Consider the following 25417-nt stretch of genomic DNA (forward strand, 5'->3'; position numbering starts at 1 on the left):
TATAAAAACTCAAAAATTTTGGGGGAAAAAAAAAAAACTAAATGACCTGCATGATTGCATAGCAGCTTAAAGTTGTAGCAAAGGACAATGACTTACTTCCTTCTTGAAAGAAACAACTGAGATGGGCCATTGATTTCTTTTGTTCATAGTTCTTTACAGACACTTTATACATTTTATTCGATACCCTAAAATCTGACACCCCTGTATAGATGTGCATTCCTCCAAAGTATGATGGGCAATCAAGAATCTGAGTACGCTGCTAGAATATCTTATATTAAAGATTCAGTCAGCTAAAACTTCTACAGTTGTCAGAAGAGATCAGCATATCCTACACATAAATTTAAAAGAAAATTAAAATAGAGGTAGAGAAACTACAAGAAAACAAAAACTTCTTTATTTAATGGTTAACGCAGCTGTAAATAGCTTTTGTATTGTGTAATTAACAATCCAGAGGTTAAATCTCACAGTACAAACTTATTCTTCTTTTAAAGAGATTTCATGTTCGAATTTTGCTGAAATTTGAATGAAAATGGTTGCAAAAATAAGAACCTATTATACGGTTTATATCCTGCATAAGCAAAAAAAAATGAAAAAAATGAAATTAGCCTCCCTTGCGATCAAATGCTGAAATGAACTTAAATTGTTATTTTGATATGTGGGCTATTCTAATATAAAATATACCTTCCTTTGTGACTTTCAATATATATATATATATCTCAGAATCACTTGACTTTGATCAAATTACAGAGAAAGATATAGCAAAAGATACTGATTTCAGAAAGTTGAATTTTCAAATTTGCCAATAGTATCAATACGCCAAATTTTCTGTTTGTTCCTTAATGTACGTAGCCTGTTCTTACAATGATTGAGCAGAAACTTTTCCCTCCTTACGCTTGGAAGGAAACGTGCATTGTGGAGTGCAATTATAAATGTTCAACTTTGTCTCTAGTTGATAAAATTGAATTCATGTCTACTGTTCATATGTGTATTTTTCACACACAGACATGAACACAAGAAGAAGATCATTTATACACAGGAAAGAGCATGAGGAAAAGGCAGTAATTGCCCACAAAATTCATGAAATTCATTCCACTGAGAGAGAGAGACACACAGAGAGAGAGAGAGAGAGAGGACAGAAATACATGAAAATCAAGTCCACATGGAATACACAGAGAAGACTCTGAGGATACAAGATTCTTTTCCCATGCTGATATATAATCTCAAAAATGAAAATTTGACTAAATAATATTGTCTGAGAGTGCTTATGAAATAGGCTAAAAAAGAAAACACACATACTAAAAAAAAAAAAAAAAAGACTTTACCCCATATATCATGAAAAGAAGGATCAGACTGTACAATTAAGCCAAAGATCACTACGTCTCCCTCGAAAGCATCCAAAACCCATAACCTTCTCACTGTCATTTTTCTTTCCATGTTCAAGAAAATCAAGATCCTGAAACTTTAGGTGAGGTCACAGGAAATAGTGGCAGCAATTGGGGCTCTGAATCTCTAGGAGTAGATATGGGCGATGGATGCAAGTAAAACCCTTTCTCTGCTATTGCTCTCTCCTCTTCTGATGAAGAATTCCCTAAAGATGGGGAGCTTTTGTTGAAAGGGTCTTCATTATTCAGTGGAGTCACTGGGCTAAGTGTCAGCTTAGGGAAGTCAAGCAAGCTTGGAGACAAGATCTCCTGCTTGTTTCTTGGCGAAAATCCTGTAACCGAGTTACTACTTGCAAAACTAGGCAACAAAGTGTTGATCATGAGACTGTTCTTAAGGTTGTTGTTTCTCCTTTCGTAAAGCTTGAAGCTATTTTGTTGCTTCTTTGGCATGCTTTTGATTGGAGGTATGATGAAGTTTCGCGTAGAAGTAGTTGGTGATGGTGGTGCTGCTGGATCTTGAGCTGTTCTTGAAGAGGCTTGCTTTGCTGTTTCTGTTGAGCCAGTGAGCATTTGAACTACTTGTTTGAAAGTAGAGGTGTCCGCTTGGACAAAGGTTGTTGGGTAAGGGTTAGCGTCAGATCTGGAGATGGGTATTGAAGTGAGTGGTAGGGTGTGGATTTGGACCCCATTGTTGCTTCCATTGTTTCGAGGAGAGTTTATTGGAGACGGGTTTTTGCTTTCTTGAAGTCTTGTCATAGTATCCATTGCCGGGTTCTTCTCTCTCTCTCTCCTCCCAATTAGGCTCTCCTCCTTCTCCACCACCACCACCACCACCACCACAAGCACCAGGATTTCAAAGAAAGAAATGGGAAATGAACTTTTGGGGTGGAAAAACAGAGGAGAGATGGAGGAGTGAAAAACAAGGCTTGATGAGGAGGGTGTCAAAAGGGCATTTGCTAATTTATTTTGCCTTCTTTTTGTTTTGTATGGCTTTTGTTGTACTTGTGCCACGAGAACACATGTATCATAGTGCTCAATTGCTATGCTTTTTCTTTTTTCTTTGGTGGGGTGATTGGCTTGGCTAGGTAGAAAATGTCCCCAACGGTTTTGGGATTACGAAGAAAAGATTAAAACTTGAAAAGGGCATTGGTTGTCTTTGGAATTTTTGGGCAACAAGCATCTATGCCACCAGTAGCAAAGTCTTTAGGAATCCAACATAACAATATATATATATATATATATATACACACACACACACATAAATGTGTGAGGCATTGACTTCAGAGCCCTGACTGGAAGGACAATTGTGTGATTGGATTGGAGATGAAGGCGACTTCTCATCAGAACCAAACCAAACCGTAGCCATTCATTCATTATACTATTATGAATCCCAAGGGCTCTGTTGTCGTCTGCTGTGTGCTCACTCTCCAATCCAATCATAATAAACATTGAAAGATCCAATGTTTCTGGCGCGTGCCGTGCATGCTCCAACGAGGGGCTTTTTTTTTAGTTGATTTGATTCTTGATTCTTTATCCTTGGAAGTAGAGGTCATCCCAATTTGAAAATCAAATCATTTTAACTTAAAATTAAAATATAATCAAAATTTAATTAAATTTAAATTAAGTAAAATTGAACTTAAATTAACATTAAATTTTTAATAAAAATTATTAAAATTGAATTAAATTCTAAAATTCTTTAATTTGATTTCAATTATCCTAATTTTAAAATTAAAATCTCAAATTCAATTCGAATTTCTCCCCAACGTTACACCCAAAGCAACCAATTATACAATTCCCTTTTCAAAGTGATTGTAATGCACCAAGAAAATTTGCCACTTCATTCATTATTTTGTTTTAATTTGCTACCTAAAATGGAGATACCTTGTATTTTCCATAGAAAATATCATATTAGTAGTTTTAAATCTTTGCCATAAAAAAATAGTGGTCAATATAAAATTAAGAATTAATGAGTTTTTCATTTATTAATATTAAAGTTATATATATATATATATATATATATATATATATATATATATATATATATATATATTCTCAAGTTTAAATTTGAATTTCAATGAAAAAAAATTAAGATAATGCAAGAAAAAAATATCAAGACTTACTCTGTAATAACAAAGGAAATTAAAAAATGAATTCCTAGATTGCAATTATGCAATTTTCTTCCTCTCTTTCTTTCTTTTTGTAAGTTTTTGAAGCGTCACTTATCAGTATTTTCATTAGTAGTTGCTCCTCTCCCTATCTTTTGTGCTTTTTTTTATATTTATTTTGTTTCTTTCTCAATAATCTCCGAATCTGTATCCGTTTGAAACATATATATTTGCTTTCAATTCATTTGAGTTTTGTCTCCTTGTTTGGAATGATTTTTTATCTCCTCTTCTATAAGAATCTAGTATTTTCTCATTGGTGAGCATTTATTTATTTTTTTATAATGAGACCGTCACGACCCAACCTATGGGCCGGACCGGCACTAGGACCTGGGCCAGTTTAAAGCCCCCGAGGCCCGTAGTAAGCCTAACTGTTCATTAACCCAACTCTAAGGCCCATTTGGGCCCAATATCAAGAAAACAAACGGACAGAGTCCGGCCATAAAATGGACTTTCCAACGGGGAGTTTTCGACTCACCCGACCTGTAAACACAATAAACAATCCATTGGGAGCTCACCACCCTCCACATACTCATCAACATAATAATAAATGGGAGCTCAGCTCCCTCATCCAATCCATCAAAACAGACTTAAAATATTAAGTTTACAGGTCCAACATGAATATAATATTACAGACCAAATTCAAATAATTACTGCTAACACATGCGGAAATTCTAGGAGTAATTAAAATTACACAAATATTGATAAACAACCTGCGAAGGAGAAAAGCAGGTTAACCAAAATAAAATCCTCCTCAGAATTTGAAAAATATTGAACAGGAGTGAGCGTTCGACTCATAGAGTAAAATATCAATTTTAACCATAATCTCTATAACTATCTAAATCTAATGCACCCTGTAGAGTGAAATGCAACATCCACATCATTTTCACATCATAACATCAAAAAGGTAATTTGGAGCACTCACGCACCCTGTAACATCAATCATAATATATGGGAGCTGATCCCTATCTGACTCTCTTAAATCCAACACGGTGCAGTGAAGAACTCACTCGGACTTCCACTTAAATACCAAATCGGGTCCCAGTGAAGAACTCAAGCCGTGTCTACCCCAAGGACCGGTCCCAGAGAAGAACTCAAGCCGTGTCTACCCGTCCTATCCATAGTCCACACCACATCACACGCACGCCAACGCACGCACACTGCTCCAAATTACCACAACAACATACATGGCACTTTAACATTTATCAATGCATCAAAAATCGTGCCTAGAGTTTAACTACATAAATATATGCATATAAGTGATGCATGGGCATGCTGAACATATAATAATATCGAAATTACAATTAAAATTAATATTCTACTCACAGACTTGACGACAATCACTGTGGCGGCTGGGCGGAGGAAGAAGACTGTCCTGGCTCACCTGACAATCATATTACATTTATTTAATACAATCTGACTCAATACAAACAAAGAAAAGACTAATTACGTCCTAAGTCGTGCCGAAAATCCGGCAGAGTCCCCCCTATACCTAGGACCTACCCAACCTGCAAAAGGGCTAAAAACGCACTTCTATATTCACAATCCATATATCAACAGTTCAATCATATCACACAGCCCCTCCTGGGCCCATCAAATCAGTCATCCATCACAATATGTAAAATTTCAATTTAGTCCTTATTATTGATCATTTTTGCAAAAACTGCCCAAACAAGCTCTAAAAATTATAAAACTTTGCCCCGCAGTCCTTAGCAATATTACTAAGCTATTGCAAAAAGAATCGTAATTTTCTAAGCTACCACGAATATTTTATGGATTTTTAATCCTATTTAAGCACTAGAAAATTACGAAAAAACAAGGTTCGGGTTTACCTTTGCCGATTCCGACTTTGGGAACGCGCTCGACGTCGACAATGGGGCTAGCCAAAACCTCGATCCAATTCGGGACTTTTCGAAATTTGCGGTCAACTGTCGAATTTTCGCGAATCGAGGATACCTACACGAAGCCCATAACACGGGGGTTAGTACATAAATTTTTCAGAATTTTCTAAGCTCATTAAATGGTCGAAAATACACTGCGAAGTTCCGTGGGACCCACCGAAAAAGGTGTCGGAAAAATTCGAAATTTATGTCGTTGCGAAGCTCTCGACGAATGGAGCGTGCTGGTGGCCTCGGTTTTCTCGTGGGATTCACGGTTTTCGAGAAATCTAGCCCAAAAGTCGAAATGGGCTAAAATCTTCCTGAGCAAAAATTGGACAATCCGCTCGATGGATTTCGGCGTTCTTGGTGTTTATGGAAAGCTCTCGCCGAGTAGATGATTTTGGACACAAGACCCGGTCCAATTGGTGGCCGGATAGGCCGGATTTGGCCGGGGAAGTCGGCGCGCTGCGGCGCGCAGGGCTGCCACGCTCGCGCGGCCGGCAGTCGGGCTGCGCTGGCCGGGTGGAGAGGAGAGAGAAACGAGGGAGAGAAGGGAGAGAGCCATCGCGCGCGGGAGAAGAAAAGGAAGAAGGAAAAGGGCCGGTCCGGTTCGATTCGGCCGGTTCGATTCAGGATACAAAATTTTGAATTTTTACTCTGCCTCGGGACCAAAAACGAGGTCCAAAAATTCCGAAAAAAATTCCATAAAACTCAGAAAAATACGTAGACTCCAAATATATTTTTAGTTTTACCACGTGGTCTTTAAATTAATTTTTAAAAATCATCAAAGTTTATATTTTCGGAAAATCGAACCCGATTTTTAAAATCCGAAAAATCTCAAAAAAATTCCTAAAACTCAAATAAAATTAAAATACCACAAATACTCATAAATTTAAAATTTTTGGGGTGTTACATTCTTCCCCCCTTACAGAAAATTCGTCCTCGAATTTTACACAAGGCAGAATAAAGCACATGATTATACATTGAACAGATAAGGGTACTTGCTACGCATGTCCCGTTCTGACTCCAGGTGCACTCTTCCACTGACTGACTCCTCCACAAAACCTTAACCATAGGGATCTGTTTTGATCTCAGCTGTCTCACTTGGTAGTCCACTATGGCTACAGGCTGCTCCTCAAATGTCAAGTTCTCTTTTAGCTCTATCACATCTGGCTGCAGTACATGAGAAGGATCGGGAATGTATTTCCTGAGCATGGAGATGTGAAACACGGGATGAACGTGAGAGAGGTTGGGTGGTAGCTCCAACCGGTAGGCAACTGCTCCAACTCTATCCGTAACCTCAAAAGGTCCGATATACCGAGGTGCCAACTTGCCCTTCTTTCCGAATCTCATGACTCCCTTCATTGGAGATACCTTGAGAATACATAGTCGCCATCGCAAACTCCACATCCCTCCGTCTGGGTCTGCATAACTCTTACATGCTGAAAGCTATCTTGATCGTTCCTCGATTAAAGGAACTACCTCGAAGTGTCTTGCACTAGGTCTACATCATGCACCTTCGCTTCCCCATTTCTGTCCCAACACGAGGAGACCTACACTTTCTTCCATATAATGCCTCATAGGGTGCCATCCCTATCTTTGGAGTGGTAAATCGTTGTTGTAGGCAAACTCCACCAAAGCTAGTTGCTCATCCCATTGACCTCCAAAATCCAAGACACTCATGCGAAGCATGTCTTCGATGTTTGGATTGTCCTTTGTCCGTCATGCGAGGGTGGAAAGCCGCTTGAAGTTCAGCGTGTGCCAAGTGCCTCCTGCAACTTTCTCCAAAACCGAGAAGTGAATCGGGGCCCTTTGTCGATATTATGGGCGGAACTCCATGCAATCGACTATTTCTCGAATATAGAGGGCATACTGTGCCACAGTATGTAGTCCTTACGGTAAGAAGTGAGTGATTTGGTCAAGCGGTCTACAATTACCCATATCGAATCATATCCTCGCGTGGTGCGAGGCAACTGATCACAAAATCCATAGTGATCATTTCCCACTTCCATTCTGGGATAGGGAGCTCTTGCAGCTTCCTTGACGGTCTCTGGTGTTCAAACTTCACCTTCTGACAAGTCAAGCACTTGGACACAAAGTCCGCTATGTCTCTCTTCATGCTATTCCACCAGTAGCTATCTTTCACATCATGGTACATTTTGGTGGAACCTGGGTGGACACTGTATAGTGTGTAGTGTGCTTCTCGCATGATTTCATTCCTGAGGTTGTCTACATCGGGCACACATATCCTAGAACCTTGTACTAGGGCGCCATCATTGGCAAATCCAAACTCACCACCTTCACCTTGCTGTACTCTTTCTATGATCTTCATCAATTGTTGGTCTCTGTGCTGGGAAACTCTAACTCTGTCCCTCAAGTCTGGCCTCACTGAAAAGTGAGCCAACAATACCCCCTCATCTGACAGATCTAGGATTAAACCTTGATCCATCAACTCATGTACTTCCTGAATCAACGGTCTCTTCTCTGCTGAAATGTGCGCCAAACTACCAGAAGATTTTCTGCTCAAAGCATCTGCCACAACATTGGCCTTCCCAGGGTGGTACTGGATGGTGCAATCATAGTCTTTCAGAAGCTCCATCCATCTCCTCTGTCTCAAGTTTAAATCCCTCTGTTGGAAGATGTACTTTAAACTCTTGTGGTCGGTGTATATCTCGCACACTTCACCATACAGGTAGTGTCTCCAGATTTTAAGTGCAAAGATTACAGCCGCCATTTCCAAATCATGGGTGGGGTAGTTCTGCTCATGCCTCTTCTGCTGCCTTGAAGCATAAGCCACTACCTTTCCATTCTGCATCAAAACACACCCTAGGCCAACTCTGGAGGCATCACAATACACGGTGTATCCTTCACCACTCACAGGTAGTGTCAACACAGGGGCAGTGGTTAGACACTCCTTAAGCTTTTGGAAACTCTCCTCACAGTCATCTGTCCAAATGAATGGAACATTCTTCCTGGTCAACTTAGTTAGGGGAGCCGCTATCCTGGAGAAATCTTGTACAAAACGCCTATAGTAACCAGCTAAACCAAAAACTGCACCTCGGTGGTTGTAGGCCTAAGCCAATCGATTCTGACTTCAATTTTCTTGGGATCCACTTGAATGCCATCACTAGAAACCACGTGTCCCAAGAATGAGATGCTTTCTAGCCAAAATTCACATTTTGAAAATTTGGCATATACCGTGCTCCTCAACGTCGCAACACCATCCTCAAGTGCCACACGTGTTCTTCCTCGGTCCGAGAGTATGCGAATGTCATCTATGAATACGATGACAAAGCGGTCCAAAAATGGCTTGAACACCTGTTCATCAAGTCCATGAAGGTCTTTGGTGCATTAGTGAGTCCAAAAGACATCACCAAGAACTCATAATGACCATATCTTGTCCTGAAAGCCGTTTTGGACACGTCCTCATTCCTGATTCTCAACTGATGGTAGCCTGATCGTAGGTCTATCTTGGAAAAGAATCTAGCTCCTTGGAGCTGATCAAACAAATCATCGATCCGAGGAAGTGGATACTTGTTCTTCACAGTCACCTTGTTCAGCTGTCTGTAGTCAATGCACAACCTCAATGACCCATCCTTCTTTCTCACAAATAGAACAGGAGCACCCCAGGGTGAAGTGCTCGGACGTATGAAACCCTTGTCCAAAAGCTCCTGTAGTTGCTCCTTCAGCTCTTTCAATTCTGCTGGTGCCATCCTGTAAGGTGGCATGGATATGGGGTTTGTACCCGGCACAACATCAATACAAAACTCTATTTCCCTTCCTGGTGGCAACCCTGGAAGCTCCTCTGGGAAGACATCCATAAATTCTCTGACAACAGGAACATTTTCCATGCTGACACCTTCTACAAATGTATCTCTCACCAATGCCAAATACGCTTGGCATCCACGCCTCAATATTTTTCTGGCACTAATTGCTGAATATGGAGCCACGCTCCTGTCACCATCAAAGCTAAACTCTTCCACACCAGGTATGTGGAAATACACCTTTTTGTTCCTGCAGTCTAAGGTGGCATAATGAGTTGCCAACCAATCCATCCCCAGGATTACATCGAAATCCATTACTGGTAGAGGAACCAAGTCTGCTGGGAGGATCTTTCCATCCATTACCACTGGGCTACCCGGAAAAACCATATCTACATCTATGTTGTCACTAAGTGGGGTAGCTACTGACAAAGGGCACTCTAAAGTTGTGGGGTTTCTACCCAACCTCATGGCAAACACAGGGGAGACAAATGAGTGGGTAGCACCCGGATCTATCAAAACACGAGCCTCATAAGAACAGACCAGAAGAATACCTGCCACAACTGCATTTGAAGCTTGAGCATCCTGGTGGGTCAGGGTGAAAACCCGAGCTTGACCCCTACCCTGAGTGGCAGAACCCTGATACTGGCTTCTACCTCCTGATCTGCCTCCAAATCCACGTCCCCCTTGTCCTCGGCCTGGTATTGCTGCCATGTTGGAAGTACCGGATACAATGGCGAGGAACATTATGAGAACCTGTGACCCCATCGTGGCTCGAAAGCAGGGCATTCTCTAGCAAAGTGACCTGGTTGGCCACACGAAGCATACTCTGAACCCATCAAACAAGGTCTGAATGTCCTCTTCCACACTGCGTGCACAAGGTGCCAAGGAGGATCTGAACGAGCAGGCTTACCGCTGCTTTGGATCATGCAGTGCGAACCCTCGGGATTTGTGTCTAAAACCACTCCTCTTATTTCTGCTTTTTCCTCTGTAAGTAGTTTGGCCACCACCATCCGTAGTACCCATGTGGGGAACACCTGAAGAACCCTCTGCTCTGTTTTTCTTTGCTCTCCCGCTGTCATCCACAGCATAGCTAATCTCAATCTGTCTGGCTCGATCAACCACCACATCAAAAGTCTGATCAGACATCATGGCAGTTCGCATACCTCTGTCAAGCCCCTTTAGGAATCTTTTCACCTTCATAGTCTCTGTAGATCTGCTTTGTAGGGGCATATCTGCTCAATTCGAAGTGCAGAGCATATTTATCTACGGACACGCCATTCGTCTTAAGGCCTCAAAGGCCCACCGCTTCGATCTCTGAAGCTTTACGCACACACCGATTGATAAAAAGTTCCAAACTGAGCCCATGTCAATCCCTCCATCCGGGGTAACACGTAGTCATTCATCCATTGTCTAGGCATAGGCCCCATGACATGCTGCACACACTCTATCAGTCTTCTATCAGTCAACTGTAATTCTGTTCCTGCCTGTCTGCAGGAATCTAAAAACCGGTATGCATCGTCTGACACATCATAAGTTTGAGCACCAACTTCTTGAAATTTATGATCTGTTTGTAAGATTCCTCTCTTGGTGCGGTGGATGCTGCTTGTAGAGGGTGGACCATATCTTGCGCCATCATATCGATGGTTCTCTGTGAACCGGCTAGAGTAGCGCCATGGGGTCCATGGGACCTGTGCCATAAGGGCCCGATCTGTCTTGGGGTGGCTGCTCCTCTACTTGAGCGACTCTAGGCCTCCTACCCGCCTCCTCGGGGCGGCGCCTCATCTGTCGAAACACCGTCGGGCACATCTGTTACAGTGCGATGGCGGCTCTCACCTTCTACGCATTTTCTGAAATTCGACATTAGCCCACAAAAATTCAAAGCGCTCATTACGGCTCTATAGACTCATATTTATACATAACATATGGAGCGAAACTAGAAGCAAAGATGACAATGCAAGGCGAATGTGGACCCTATATTTCGCATGTGACTCCTAGTAGACTCTTCCCAACACTTTAGACAACATTCCCTAAGAATCGGAGCCTAAGCTGCGATACCACATTTGTCACGACCCAACCTATGGGCGGACCGGCACTAGGACACAGGCGACTTAAAGCCCCAGGCCCGTAGTAAGCCTAACTGTTCATTAACCCAACTCTAAGGCCCATTTGGGCCCAATATCAAGAAAACAAACGAACAGAGTCCGGCCATAAAATGGACTTTCCAACGGGGAGTTTTCGACTCACCCGACCTGTAAACACAATAAACAATCTATTGGGGAGCTCAGCTCACCCTCCACATACTCATCAACATAATAATAAATGGGAGCTCAGCTCCCTCATCCAATCCATCAAAACAGACTTAAAATATTAAGTTTACAGGTCCAACATGAATATAATATTACAGACCAAATTCAAATAATTACTGCTAACACATGCGGAAATTCTAAGAGTAATTAAAATTACACAAATATTGATAAACAACCTGCGAATGAGAAAAGCATGTTAACCAAAATAAAATCCTCCTGTAACCTGAAAAAATATTGAACAGGAGTGAGCGTTCGACTCAGAGAGTAAAATATCAATTTTAACCATAATCTCTATAACTATCTAAATCTAATGCACCCTGTAGAGTGAAATGCAACATCCACATCATTTTCACATCATAACATCAAAAAGGTAATTTGGAGCACTCACGCACCCTGTAACATCAATCATAATATATGGGAGTGATCTCTATCTGACTCTCTTAAATCCAACTTTGGTGCCGTGAAGAACTCGGCTCGGACTTCCACTTAAATACCAAATCGGGGTCAGTGAAGAACTCAAGCCGTGTCTACCCCGAAGGACCGGGTCCCAGTGAAGAACTCAAGCCGTGTCTACCCGTCCTATCCATAGTCCACACCACATCACACGCACACTGCTCCAAATTACCACAACAACATACATGGCACTTTAACATTTATCAATGCATCATAAATCGTGCCTAGAGTTTAACTACATAAATATATGCATATAAGTGATGCATGGGCATGCTGAACATATAATAATATCGACATTACAATTAACATTCATATTCTACTCCCCGACTTGACGACAATCCTTTGTGGCGGTGGGCGGAGGAAGAAAGGCATCGGCTCACACGACAATCATATTATATTTATTTAATACAATCGACTCAATACAAACAAAGAAAAGACCAATTACGTCCTAAGTCGTTAGAAAATCCGTGAGTCCCCTATACCTAGGACCTACCCAACTGCAAAAGGGCTAAAACGCACTTCTATATTCACAATCCATATATCAACAGTTCAATCATATCACACGGCCCCTCCTGGCCCATCAAATCGATCATCCATCACAATATGTAAAATTTCAATTTAGTCCTTATTATTGATCATTTTTGCAAAAACTGCCCAAACAAGCTCTAAAAATTATAAAACTTTGCCCCGCGGTCCTTAGCAATATTACTAAGCTATTGCAAAAAGAATCGTAATTTTCTAAGCTACCACGAATATTTTATGGATTTTTAATCCTATTTAAGCACTAGAAAATTATGAAAAAACAAGGTTCGGGTTTACCTTTGCCGATTCCGACTTCGGGAACGCGCTCGGGACGTCTGACAATGGGGGGCTGGCCAAAACCTCGATCCAATTCGGGGACTTTTCCAGAAGTGCATGCCCGAAATTTGCGGTCCAATCAGCCGAATTTCCGCGAATCGAGGATACCTACACGAAGCCCATAACACGGGGGTTAGAACATAAATTTTTCAGAATTTTCTAAGCTCATTAAATGGTCGAAAATACACTACGAAGTTCCGTGGGACCCACCGAAAAACGGTGTCGGAAAAATTCGAAATTTATGTCGTTGCGAAGCTCTCGACGAATGGAGCGTGCTGGTGGCCTCGGTTTTCTCGTGGGATTCACGGTTTTCGAGAAATCTAGCCCAAAAGTCGAAATGGGCTAAAATCTTCCCGAGCAAAAATCGGACAATCCGCTCGATGGATTTCGGCGTTCTTGGTGTCTATGGAAAGCTCTCACCGAGTAGATGATTTTGGACACAAGACAATTTGGCCGGATCGGCGGTTTCGGGAAGTCGGCGCGGCAGCGCGCGCGTGAGGCGTTTTCCCACGCGTTCGGCGCCATTGGCCGGGTGGCGTGGCACGCGCTGCGGCTGGTGGCTAGGCGGAGAGGAGAGAGAAACGAGGGAGAGAAGGGAGAGAGCCATCGCGCGCGGGAGAAGAAAAGGAAGAAGGAAAAGGGCCGGTCCGATTCGACCGGTCCGATCCGGTCCGGTTCGATTCGGCCGGTTCGATTCAGGATACAAAATTTTGAATTTTTACTCTGCCTCGGGACCAAAAACGAGGTCCAAAAATTTCGAAAAAAATTCCATAAAACTCAGAAAAATACGTAGACTCCAAATATATTTTTAGTTTTGCCACGTGGTCTTTAAATTAATTTTTAAAAATCATCAAAGTTTATATTTTCGGAAAATCGAACCCGATTTTTAAAATCCGAAAAATCTCAAAAAAATTCCTAAAATTCAAATAAAATTAAAATACCAAAAATACTCATAAATTTAAAATTTTTGGGGTGTTACAGAGACTGTTAGGTATTTTATTTTATTATTTGGGTAGAAATGTAATAATAAGAAGTACATATTTTTTTCTTGATAAGAATATCAAATTTTAAGGTTTTATAATTTTTAGATTAGACTCTCAGAAAGACCATAGAGTCTGACAGTAGTAAATTACCACTGAGTGGAGTGTGCTTCCCGCTGAATGGTCAACTCAAATGTTTTCTCAACACAACTAGATTTTCAAATTAAGATAATTATAATTATATTTTATATAAGTGATTTATTTTAAATTAATTATAATTATAATTTATATAAAAAGTTTATTTTAAATTTTCTTATACAAAATTATAGTAGTATGAAATATTTTATCTTAGATTTGTATCTGTCCTCGTTTAATGAAAACTCTATCTTCTATTTGCTAGAAAACTTTTAGATGGATAAAATATTGATAAATTTTTGAAGAAAGATCACCCAATTTTTTTTATATAATATTTTAATTTAAGAACAAATATATTATATTTTCTCATTTTTAATCCAATTTTTTTTTTTTATATAAAAATTTTTGCTCTTAACAAACACAGCAAAAGTTTAAATCGTGACTGAGAAACCTCAGTCATACTTAAAAAAAAAAATATTAAGGTTAGGAAGTTCTTTCAGTAATAGTTGAAAAATAAAATGATCTCTTATGGATAAATTGCAGCTAGGGTTTCATTATACAACAACCACTAACATTTTAGGGCAGATATGATCAGTCACCTATATTGAAAAGAAAGAAGTGAGCTGAGCCACCATAATGGAAAATATATATATAGTTAGAAACACTGTATTCCTAACACTAATTTTAAATTCTATCACATCATTTTGGGACTTCAATCACTCTATTAATTAGTAATTTGATTATTAATTTCTTACAAATTAGACTCTTTCAAAGCTTTCCTGATAAAGAAATTGATAAAAACCATTTACTACTATAGATTAATCTTTAATTAACTTAATTAAAGATTTTATGAAAGCTCAGTTACTATAAGAAAAAATATTTAATTAATTTAATTAACAAAAGGGTGATTACAAATTAATTTTTATTTTAAAAAAAATTTGTAAGTGAAATAAATTATGTGAAATTTTTTCGCCATTTAACTCTGCCTTGATACTATTTTTTTTTACTGCCATTTAAAATTCTGAAGTAGGGTAAACATTATAGTTTAGCCGATTGAATAACAATGAATCAATGCAAGTAATTAGTAGAAATATTAATATATTATGGTAAATTGTAGGTTGTTAACTATGAAATAATGAAGCCTCACCTGAAAAAAGAAAATGGGAAAAAAAATGAGAGGTGGAAAGAGAAGAGAAGCAATCAAAGGGAGTACTGGATAATGGTTGATATATGTTGAAGTAGGTCCATGAATGAGGCATTTGAAAGCAAAATTTTAAATTATTGTTATGTGATCTTTCACCAGATATGTAAAATTAGATACAATGAAGAGAGAAATGATTGCATGAGAATGACTGAGTTGCTTCTGTAGATAACATTTCATTGTCAATAATGTTCATCATTCATGAATCAATGCTTTGTTTGAGCTTTTGGTAGGGCTAGTTATAAGCTATTCCCAAGCTGCCTTTCCTTCTTCTAGTAGTAATATTGCAACTTATAATGGGACATTTGGTTTGCATTAGATCAATCTTTATTGTAGAAAAAAAAAAAGAATTTTTTTTTTAAAATTTCCCGTATCATAAAATTATAAATTACAAAATTATACTCTTAAATGGGAATACTTTTAATTAATTGTATTGCTACCTTAGTTTTAATTATCCATTATGGGTACTATGAATTTTTTTGGAGACTCCAATGGCATTACGCATATGATATTGTAATTGAAATTAAATGGACATCGTAAGAGTAAGATAACATTTATAATAAGAAGAAAAAGAAAGAAATAACTAAAATAATATTGGGTTGGCCAGCTTGACTAATATGCTAAACAAATGCAAGAATTAGGTGGTTTTTTGGTGCTAAGCATATGATCATATGAGAAAGCTAATTAAGCACAATTTAAGTTGAAAATATATCATATTTTGCTTTCTCACTTACCCACATCTTCATCAATTCACTATTAGATATATTAGTTATCTTCCATAATCATGTTTTTGCTCTTTGTCTTCCATCTTCCTGCCAATTCCTTTCTTAATTAATTCTACTAATTATTATTAGCTCTCTCTGTAAATTAAAAATACAAGCATTTAACTAGTGTGTGTGTATATATATATATATATATATATATATATATATATATATATATATATAAGGTAATTTAATTAAACGTTCATGTAAAATTATAATTTAATGATAATTTGGATCAAATCAAAACATTTATTTCAAGTCTATCTAATCAATTAAATTTAAAATTATATTTTATTAATTAAAATAAAAAATACATATTTTTTAATATTTTCAATTTTATTAAAGTTGAAAATAAAGTAAACATATATTAATTTTTTTTATTTTTTTTTAATATAGAAGAAGAAGAGAATAAGATAAAGGAAAAACAAAAGAAAAAATAAAATACATTTTTCATAAATAAATGAATTAAAATATATTTTAATTTCAATTTCAATTATTTTTCTTAAGTGAATAAAAATGCAATAATTTAGTCTAATTTTTGAAAATTGAAATAATTGAATTATAAATAATTTAATGAAGTTTCTTTTTTTTTTTTGTAATTAGGCTTTATTAAAATATATACTTATTTATTTAAAAAAATATTCTATAAAAATTCAATAAATAAAATTAAATAGAGTTAAAATATTTTAATTTAATTAAATTTTGAAATAAACTAAACCGACCAATTGTTAAACACTGCATATAATTGTGTGGTTTTTTGAAGTCAAACGGTGCGTGGTCCTACTTTTCCTTGAGTTGCTCCCAATTATTATTATTATTATTATTATTATTATTATTATTATTATTATTATGCGTGTGCCCTAAGAGACCTTCCTAGGAAACTCATACACTTAAATAATAATAATAATAATGATAATAATAATAATAATGAAACTACACAAGTCAAAAGCCACCGATCCTTAATTAAGACATGTGCTTCTTTTATAGTCGGGTGTATTATGTATGCATTGCTGTACGAAGAATCAATAATTAAGACTTTGACAATTTTTAAATATATCTTAAATTTGATTATAAATTATTTAAATTTATTTTAATAAAATTTAATTAAATCAAATATCTAAAAATATATACCCAATTTATTTTGACTTCAACCAAAAAAACCTTAGTAAATTTATTATTTCTTTCTTTTGCATGTTCAATTATTTGGGATATGTAATGAATATGTATGATTTCATTGAATCTGCCTTGCTCTTGCTCGAAGAGTTTGACAAGTGTTCATGGGCTGTTTACAGACCCTCAGTCTATTATGTTTTTGTGGTTTGGTGTGAGGGGTGCGGCAGACGAGTAGATTGTATCTTACTGGGTTTTGAGTAAAAAAATTTAATATCCAACGTTAAAGAGCACTGCTATCCGGACCTTCCCCTGGTTGATGAATTGTTTTGGTGCTCCGTCAACTTCCTTAGCCTAAGATTCTACATGCTCTGCTTTGGTTTGATTCTTATTTTTTCAGCATTATGCTTTCCTTGGGGTTACTTTGTATGATAATAATAATAATAATAATAATAATAATAATAATAATAATAATAATAATAAGTGATATGTCTTAAGAAAATAGGTCATATCTAACTCATCTACAAATGTTAGCTCAAAGGGGGATTAGTGTCCAAAGTTATATAAGGGGCACATTACCCCTATACTAAATTAATGTCGTATCTTAACACACACCTCCCTTACCCCGAGAATCGAACATCTTGAGCGTGAAATAATCATAAGAAGCTCAAACATTAGACGAGTGTAACATCCCGTGCGACAAAGGAAAATAATCTGTGGCTGAAAGTAGGGCCTCGCTTGAGACCTATGACCAAATGGGGGATAAGAATGAACCGAATCATATATTAAAATAGGGAAAACTAATCACTAGAGGGGTCTTTTAGTGGAATGGCCTGGAGAGTTGAAAGAACTCCAGGATTAAAAGTGCTCGTTTAAGAGAAATCTTAGGATTGTTGATCTTCTGGAAAGTTCTCTCCACTTATGGGACAAAACCGTGAGGCCCAGGATGGGATGGGCCAAAGCGGACAATTCCTCTAGTGGTTGGAGCAGGGACGTTACAAGGAGGCTTTGATACCGTCTTAAGAAAATGAGTAAGGTCTAACTCACCTCCAAAAACTAACTCAAGGGAGAAGTAATGGTTAAAATTATATAAAGGAAATATTACCTCTATCCCAAACCAATATAGGATGTTAACAATATGTGAAAAATAAATAGTATCTAAAATAATTTTACCAGAAACTTGAATTTGAAGTTTAAGGTGATATGATAGGTGAACATATCTATAATATTTAAACTTACTCTTGACATAACGATTGTAATGTGATGACAATATTATTCCACCAGTAAAAATTTTGATATAACATCACCATTTTTTTTTAAATTAAATAAAATTAATTATTGAATTACTAAATATATAATGATATCTATTTCATAAATTATTTCTGATTTAACTCGTATGCTAATAACTTCCAATTTTTTGGTGTTTACTGCTAAGATTCTTTCAATTTTGTTTTGGCGGAAATTCCTAAACTCACCTCCATTATAACAAATAAAACCTTATTTTTGTTTTTTAAATAATTTATACCCATCAAATCAAACTTGGCATCATAATTTCAGAATGTATTCCAAGCACACAATTAAGAGAATCAAACTTCCCATGCGATCATTGAAAAAGTTGAGAGAATATTTAGCTACTGTCTTCTCAGAATGAAAAATTAAACTTCATAACTCTTAACTAGCTGGAATAATGGGTTCCATCTCCACACTTGAGTATCTGCTTTTTTATTGACATTGTGTTTTGTTCTATAAGATGTCACATCACTCATAAGTTTGTCTTCATTTACAGCAAAACCAAGTGCCATCTTTCATCAAATTGGAAAAAAAAAAAAGTTGCTTCATTTAATTCCACCGAACTCGTGTCTTATTTACAAAATTATTACATCTATTTATACATGAAAATATAAGCTAATTTAAATAAGAATAATAATTGCTATAATTATACTACATAAATCTCCTATAATCATGCTAATTGTTGTAATTATATTACACAAATCTCTTATAATCATGTTAATTACTGTAATTATGCTAACACTCACAATTTTCATTGTCATTAAATCGAACCAGATTGAATCCCCACTCAGCATTTGCAATGCACGAATGAATGGGTTGGTTAGCATCTGTTTGTAAATTACATTGGGCTAGGGCTAGTGAAATGGGCTTTACTCGAACAAAGGTCCTGACTTTGATATTTGCGCTAGAAGCGGTAGCCTGGAAGGGGGCAAAATGATTTCAGGAAAAGAACATAAATTGGCAGTTTCCCAGTTGATATTTGACGCATCAATTTAAATTGAGCATCATAGAAACCATATTCTGTACAGTGTCCACAATAGCAGGAACCAAAATTTTTGCAAGTATTACAGGAATGATAACTCGGTTATCAAATAATGAAATGGTTCCATCTATAACAAAGCTTAGAGATTAATAAGTAGGGCCCTGGCGTGTGAACTTTGCATGTTCACTAGGAAGTGAAACATTTGCTAGATGTGGAACTAGGCTGCCATCACAGAGCACGAGCGACACTTTTGAACTCGTTCAAGCAGGACTGGAGTATTTTCTGACGCTTCTGAAGAGATTGTCGCTCATTCTGTAGCACATCAATGGCACCAGGTGCAACAAACATGTCCAAAAATTTCTCATCACTCACAGCAAACAAATCCAACCCAAGTGCCACAACTAGCCGATCCCGGCTGTACAAGCAAAACAAAATGAAAAATTTAGAACCAACAATGCAGTTCTAGAAAGGAAGTAGAGACCAAAACGTTCATCCCTGAATATCACAATATAAAGTGCTCATGGTGCATTACTCACCATGCATGTTTTTTTTTAATTCATTATGCATATGCTCATTTTGATTCAAATTAATTTTAGAAGACAAAGGAAACTCACCAGGGGGTCAGAAATCCGGAGTTCAAGGTTGACATCACACTTCTCTCAACAAGAACTTCACGTATCCGTGCAAAATGCTGTGCAGCAGATGAGCAAATTTCTGAGTAAGCTGAGCGCGATCTTGAACCACTATCCACATTTCCAAATAGAAGACTGCCACCATTTTGAACTCTTAAAAGTTCATTACTATTTCCTGTCATTCTTGAAATCCGCTTTCTTGGTCCAATTTCAATGCAGTTTCCATGCTCCTTCTTCGCCCCACCATATGCAACATCACATGGTTGGTCAGGAGATGGAGTCTCGGGCACAGTCATTTGGCTTTCTTTGAGAGCTTCTCTAGCTTCTGCTCCTTTTCCTGGAGTGGTTTGCTGTACATTCTTCTCTGGAGGTATGTTCTCTTGGTCTCTCATTGTTTCATCATGAGATGATTCCCAGGCATCTGATAGCTCAAAATAAAATGAACCAGCAGATGCTTGGTTCAATTTAAAAATAGATGTCCCACTTGAGCCAAAGCCTCCTTGAAATTCATTCTCATAACAAACCTGAGAATATGGGCTGGTAACTGAATCAAGATGATGTCTAACTAATTGCTTGCATTGTTTGGCCAGATCCTTTATGAATCGATTGTAAGCATGCCTTAAGGCAGCATAAAACCCAACATATCCATCCATATTTCCACTTTGCTTTGCATCTGCACAATTGGAAAAGCAACCCACAGTTTGCAAATCATTTGGAAACAATTAGCATTAAGAAAACTAACAAAAAGATCAGAAAAGAGAAAAATGTTGCAGTCAATACAAACTGCTTAGATGCTGTCATCGATATCTCAGGATTTGAACGTGAATAGAATATAGAGACAATGAGAGGGAAATAACTAAAGATTCACTGTTGTTGTAGGATCTCATGTGATGTACAGTCAAAGAAGTTCTACACGCTAACAGTAAGACACATACATTTGGCTAATGATGTTCTCCCTAGATGATTATTCATTGTCCAATAAGCATCGCATGCACTATTCATAACAGGAAACTACCATAACTTGTCCCTTCATAGGTTTGCAAAAGAAAACAAAAATGTATCAAACAACTTAGTCTAGTACAGCGAAGACAACAGCCTCTCACATTCTGAGTCACGAACACGATTTCTTTCCAGAGCAAGATCAAAGAGATTCCCCAAAACAAAGGCAAGCCTATCACAAGCAGTGTCAAGAAGAGGAGCAAGCCATGACCGGGCAGCAGCACGGGCAATCTCTGCAGAAGCTTCTGTTACACCTCTGCCCCCTCCTCGGCCAGCATGGGCAAGCAATATATTTGCCACCTGTTTGGAGAATGAAAAATGTACTACTATAATCAGATTCACATACACTAGAATGGGTTACCTAGAAAAACTCGTTTTGAAAATAATTACCTTCTCCCTTGACACTGGGGGGCATTCAATGGAATATGCAGCACACCTGAACTCATGTATCACTCTTTCAAAAGCAGCCCCTCCATAGAGCCTAAGAGTAGCATTAGGAGGTTTTATGATGACAGTGACGCCTGGCCAACTCCCAATACCACTCTCTGACTTCTCCTCTTCTGTTGTTTTCCCCCATTGCTCTGGTGCAGGATCTGCTGCTCCATCAATCAAAGCTCCCTTCACCAGCAAACAAAGGCCACCAAAAATTTATAATTCAATGAAAACTTTACAAACTACAGACTTTCTTATGTAATGAAAAATGGAACTGCTAACTTATATTGCTTTCTTCAAGTTGAGGAAATATTTATTTCCAGGTGCAATGTGTTATTGAAGGACAAACCTATAATGAAATATAACATGAATAAAATGAAAAGCAATCATAGAAAGTAGAAAACTACACTGAGAAATCTTTGATAACCAGCAATGGAAGAACATTTCTAAGTTCTAACTAACTAAAATATTATGTGAAAGAATGGTATATCTACCCTGACAAGAAATTACAAATGGTCTATAACGATTTCCAAAATGGCCAAACGAATCACTAACCACATTACTGCAAATAGAAGCTGTGCACAGCATTGCAGATCTGCGCAGCTGAGCAACATCAGAAGTTGCCAATATTTTTGAATCCATTTTTGCCAACTCAGAGGTAACTTCACTACAGCGTTGCTCAAGTAAAGCTAGGGTTGCAGGAGCAGCTTCTTTGTATCTCTTTTGCAGCTCTGATTCCAAATAGTCTCTCAGACTGCTGAAACCAATATAGGGCCTAAACTTTTCTTCATCAAACCCTCCCTTAATACCCTCGCGCAAATGACGTACAATTTCTGAGTCCACCTGAGATATTTGCCTGCGGAACTCATCATTTGAGATGGTGCTTCTGTCCTTTGGTAAAGCCACAAAGAATGGACGAGTACTCTCACCAAGGTACCCACTTGCACTCAAATATCGGTCCACTTCCCACCGGTCACTAAACTCCTGGAATGATAGAAACTCTTACAATCAGAATCATGTGTTACAACATACAAGTGCAGTGCTACGGTTAAGTTACAAAAATAGAGTTCTGCAACATTGAAAAAGATTTCTTTATTCAGCCATTAAACACGAAGATGAATATAGGATTACCTTGAGCCGATTGTCAAATTTGGAGACAACTATTATTGTCCTTCTGAAGCTTGGATCAATCTCCCGAATTGCATCCAACCACAGGGATGAGCACCATTCCACACTGCTCTGTTGAAGGAATAAGAGAATGCGGTGGGGAGGGCTAGCCAATGACTTCACCATCGAAAGAATTTCTTCTGGAGTTTTCTCTGGTTCTCCCTTCTTTGCCTGCTTTTCAAATCGTTAAGAACCTTGAAAATAATAATAATAATAATAATAATAATAATAATAATAATAATAATAATAATAAAAGTAGCCAATTTTGTCCTCTACAATAACTTCAATACAAGACATAATTCACCTTAAGAACGAAGCCCGGGGTATCAATAATGGTTAGGTTAGGACAGTGTGCATATTCAGCTCTCATTACAATAGGCTTAGAAGAAACTGCAGCTTTAGTCCTTTTCAAAAGTGCTTCTGTACGTGATTTTATAATATCTGCAATTGTTGTGGCTGACACAACAGCGCTTCCGTATTCCTCAGAATCCTCTTCCTGTTTTCATTGTTAGCTTTCAGTAACTTGTATGATTAGAAACACTAAAGCTTGTCAAAGAGGCAAGTAATAAACTAATAATACAAAAGAGATACCAGTCAAAGCAAAGTAGCATACACATTCATCAGGATTTAATCAAAGGCTATTAATGTCAGCCATCTTAAATCCAAGAAAACCTGATAATTTTTTAGCTGCAAAGAATTATTGAACGGGAAAGCAAATTCTGAAAATGTAGTACAGCTGCAGACATGCGCAGCACGAACGCATATATATGCATACATAAATAGAACCAATATGGACGAATTTAGTTTAACTGGATTCAGTTTGGAAGTAACCAATATCTCGTTTTTCTAAATCTCTCAGAAACCAAACAGAAATGCAAATCCCCAATTGTTAGAACCCAATAACCTAGTTGCCCAAAATAAAAACCCTAAACACTGCAAGATACAAAAACTAAAAATAAAAAAATGAAAACCCACACAAACACTCACAAAACAAATGAAATACAAAATGAGAATGCAAAAAATGGACCTGAAAACGACAACGGGGATCAAGAGCAGTAGGATCATGGACCATCTGAAGAATGAGGGGCCTGCGGGTGCCCATCTCGACTTCGCGGACATTGAAGCGGAAGCCGAGTAGCGCTTCAAGAAGTGAACTCTTGCCATCAGATTGTCCACCAAGTGCTACGATCTCAGGGATAGGGAGTTTCTCGCCGAAGGCTACGGCGGCCGCTTGCAAGCGATTGTAGGCCTCGAATCTGGAGCTGGAAGAGGAGGTGGTGGTGGTGGTGGAGTTTGGGTTCTGTTGTTTCCTTGTGAGGGACGAAGAGGACGTCGATGATGGGGTTTTTGTGGGTGTAGTCAGGTAAGCATTTCCAGTAGCCATTGTAAGATTCAAGAGAAATCACAAAGGGGGAGAGGGATGGAGCCTGAAGAGTGCAGTTTTGAATTTGAATTTGAATTTTTTGGGGATAGAAGAGACGTTAGCTCTGACCGTTTTGGGCCACAAAACATTGGGCCTTTGCCCAGGCTAGTATCTCTGGGTTGTCTAAAGTTTACCATGGGCTTCCTTTTTGTCCTTCATCCTATGATACCCATCAATCCCCAACCGAGCCAGTAAAGCAGAATTTAACACCATGAGCTAGAAATAAAAATAAAGAAATTTCTATTCCAAAAATATAATAAAAATGTTTAAAGAGATTGTTATGTTACCGTCTAAAGAAAAATCAGAATGAAATCCGAAAATTAAGAATCGTATTAAAATAGACATGTTTCCTAAATTAATGAGCAAATTATTACACTTGGATGCAGCCAATTGTCAACGACCAAAAAGGTAGATTTCTTTCTTGAGGCAATTGCTCTATGGCGCTGATGAAGGAACCCTCTAGCCTTTAAGCCTTCCACCGCAACTTCCATGTTTTGTGCACATGGATACCATACCACCATGCCCATTAGCATTAGGCATTTGCTAATGATACATTATCTTAATTGTAAAAATTATTTTTTTCCAAATACTACATTTTTCTTAATTAATTCTTATAGGAACTGTACAATTAAGAGCAATGAAGTGTCTAAGTCATATATTGTCTAGAAAATGTCATTAGCTTATGTCCATGTTTTATAAAATAAATAAATAAATAAATTATAAACTAAACTTTCAGTTGGATTCAAAGTCAAGCAATGCACCCTTAATTATCATGTGGGACAATAATAAAAACTTAATTATTTTGAAATATTGTTTCAATTATATAAAGTCTGAGTATTTATAAATGAATTTAAAATGAATATAGATTTAAAATAATTTATTATTATTATTTTTTTTATCATAAGTTTTGATCTCGATACGTGTAATGAAATATTTTTAAATATGTGCGGGTATGAAGTGTGCAAATATTTATATATCCATTTTATTTAGAAAAATAAAAATTAAATATAATAATAAGAAACTATGGAAATTATTTGCACATGAAAAGGAATTATTTTTGAAGAAAAAAAATATTTAATGGGTTACTGAGTCAACACGCGCAATCTCGGTTGGGGATGGGTGAAAAAAAAAAAAAAGTCATTAAGATCTGTTCGAAGAGCGAAGCTTATTCGTTAACTGTAAACGAATGATAGTGTGCCACGTATCCAAGTTGATTGGGTGTGAATATGTGTTGGGAAGCGTGGATCAATGGTGGCTTCAACGCATTTGCCGCCGGGAAAGAAGATCCTTCGCACGTTCACCGGCGACATAGCCTTCAGGGTCAAGCAAATAACTAGCAAGTGGTAATACTATTTTGTGATAAGAACACTCAAACCACTGATAAGACTTCCTCCAAGTATCCTACTTTTTACCATGGTTTTCAAAGAAAATTTTTTATTTCTTTTTCATCAATTAATCCTGAATTTAACAAGGTTATTGAATTTTACAAGAATTATA

The 25417-nt window shown here is 37.5% G+C and overlaps 2 protein-coding genes across 3 annotated transcripts; both read right to left on the reverse strand.

The window, feature by feature from the left end:
• Nucleotides 1-72: 72 nt before the first annotated feature.
• On the reverse strand, nt 73-2579 carry LOC110672189 (VQ motif-containing protein 19). Of its 2 annotated transcripts, none has more exons than XM_058136844.1 (2): nt 1323-2579; nt 73-328 (listed from the first exon to the last, which is right to left on the reverse strand). In XM_058136844.1, the coding sequence occupies exon 1, from the start codon at nt 2145-2147 to the stop codon at nt 1446-1448; it is 702 nt and encodes a 233-aa protein (XP_057992827.1). In that variant the 5' UTR covers nt 2148-2579; the 3' UTR covers nt 73-328; nt 1323-1445. The 2 variants fall into 2 exon arrangements, with proteins under 2 accessions (XP_057992827.1, XP_057992828.1); XM_058136845.1 differs by lacking the exon at nt 73-328 and adding an exon at nt 377-568.
• A 16654-nt stretch (nt 2580-19233) lies between these two features.
• On the reverse strand, nt 19234-23956 carry LOC110672205 (dynamin-related protein 5A). Its single transcript, XM_021834919.2, has 8 exons — nt 23525-23956; nt 22802-22993; nt 22462-22668; nt 21886-22314; nt 21289-21516; nt 21003-21198; nt 19882-20572; nt 19234-19682 (listed from the first exon to the last, which is right to left on the reverse strand). The coding sequence occupies exons 1-8, from the start codon at nt 23879-23881 to the stop codon at nt 19496-19498; spliced, it is 2487 nt and encodes an 828-aa protein (XP_021690611.1). The 5' UTR covers nt 23882-23956; the 3' UTR covers nt 19234-19495.
• Between the last annotated feature and the right edge of the window lie 1461 nt (nt 23957-25417).

This window comes from Hevea brasiliensis, chromosome 15, assembly GCF_030052815.1.
Source record: "Hevea brasiliensis isolate MT/VB/25A 57/8 chromosome 15, ASM3005281v1, whole genome shotgun sequence".
Taxonomy (NCBI): domain Eukaryota; kingdom Viridiplantae; phylum Streptophyta; class Magnoliopsida; order Malpighiales; family Euphorbiaceae; genus Hevea; species Hevea brasiliensis.

Coding starts and splice junctions, on each gene's coding strand:
- LOC110672205 (XM_021834919.2), bottom strand. CDS start 23,881: ATGGCTACTGGAAATGCTTACCTGACTACACCCACAAAAACCCCATCA. Junction 21,517..21,885: donor CTTCTATTTGCAGTAATGTG/GTTAGTGATTCG, acceptor TTGCTGGTGAAG/GGAGCTTTGATTGATGGAGC. Junction 19,683..19,881: donor TCCGGATTTCTGACCCCCTG/GTGAGTTTCCTT, acceptor TTGCTTGTACAG/CCGGGATCGGCTAGTTGTGG.
- LOC110672189 (XM_058136844.1), bottom strand. CDS start 2,147: ATGGATACTATGACAAGACTTCAAGAAAGCAAAAACCCGTCTCCAATA.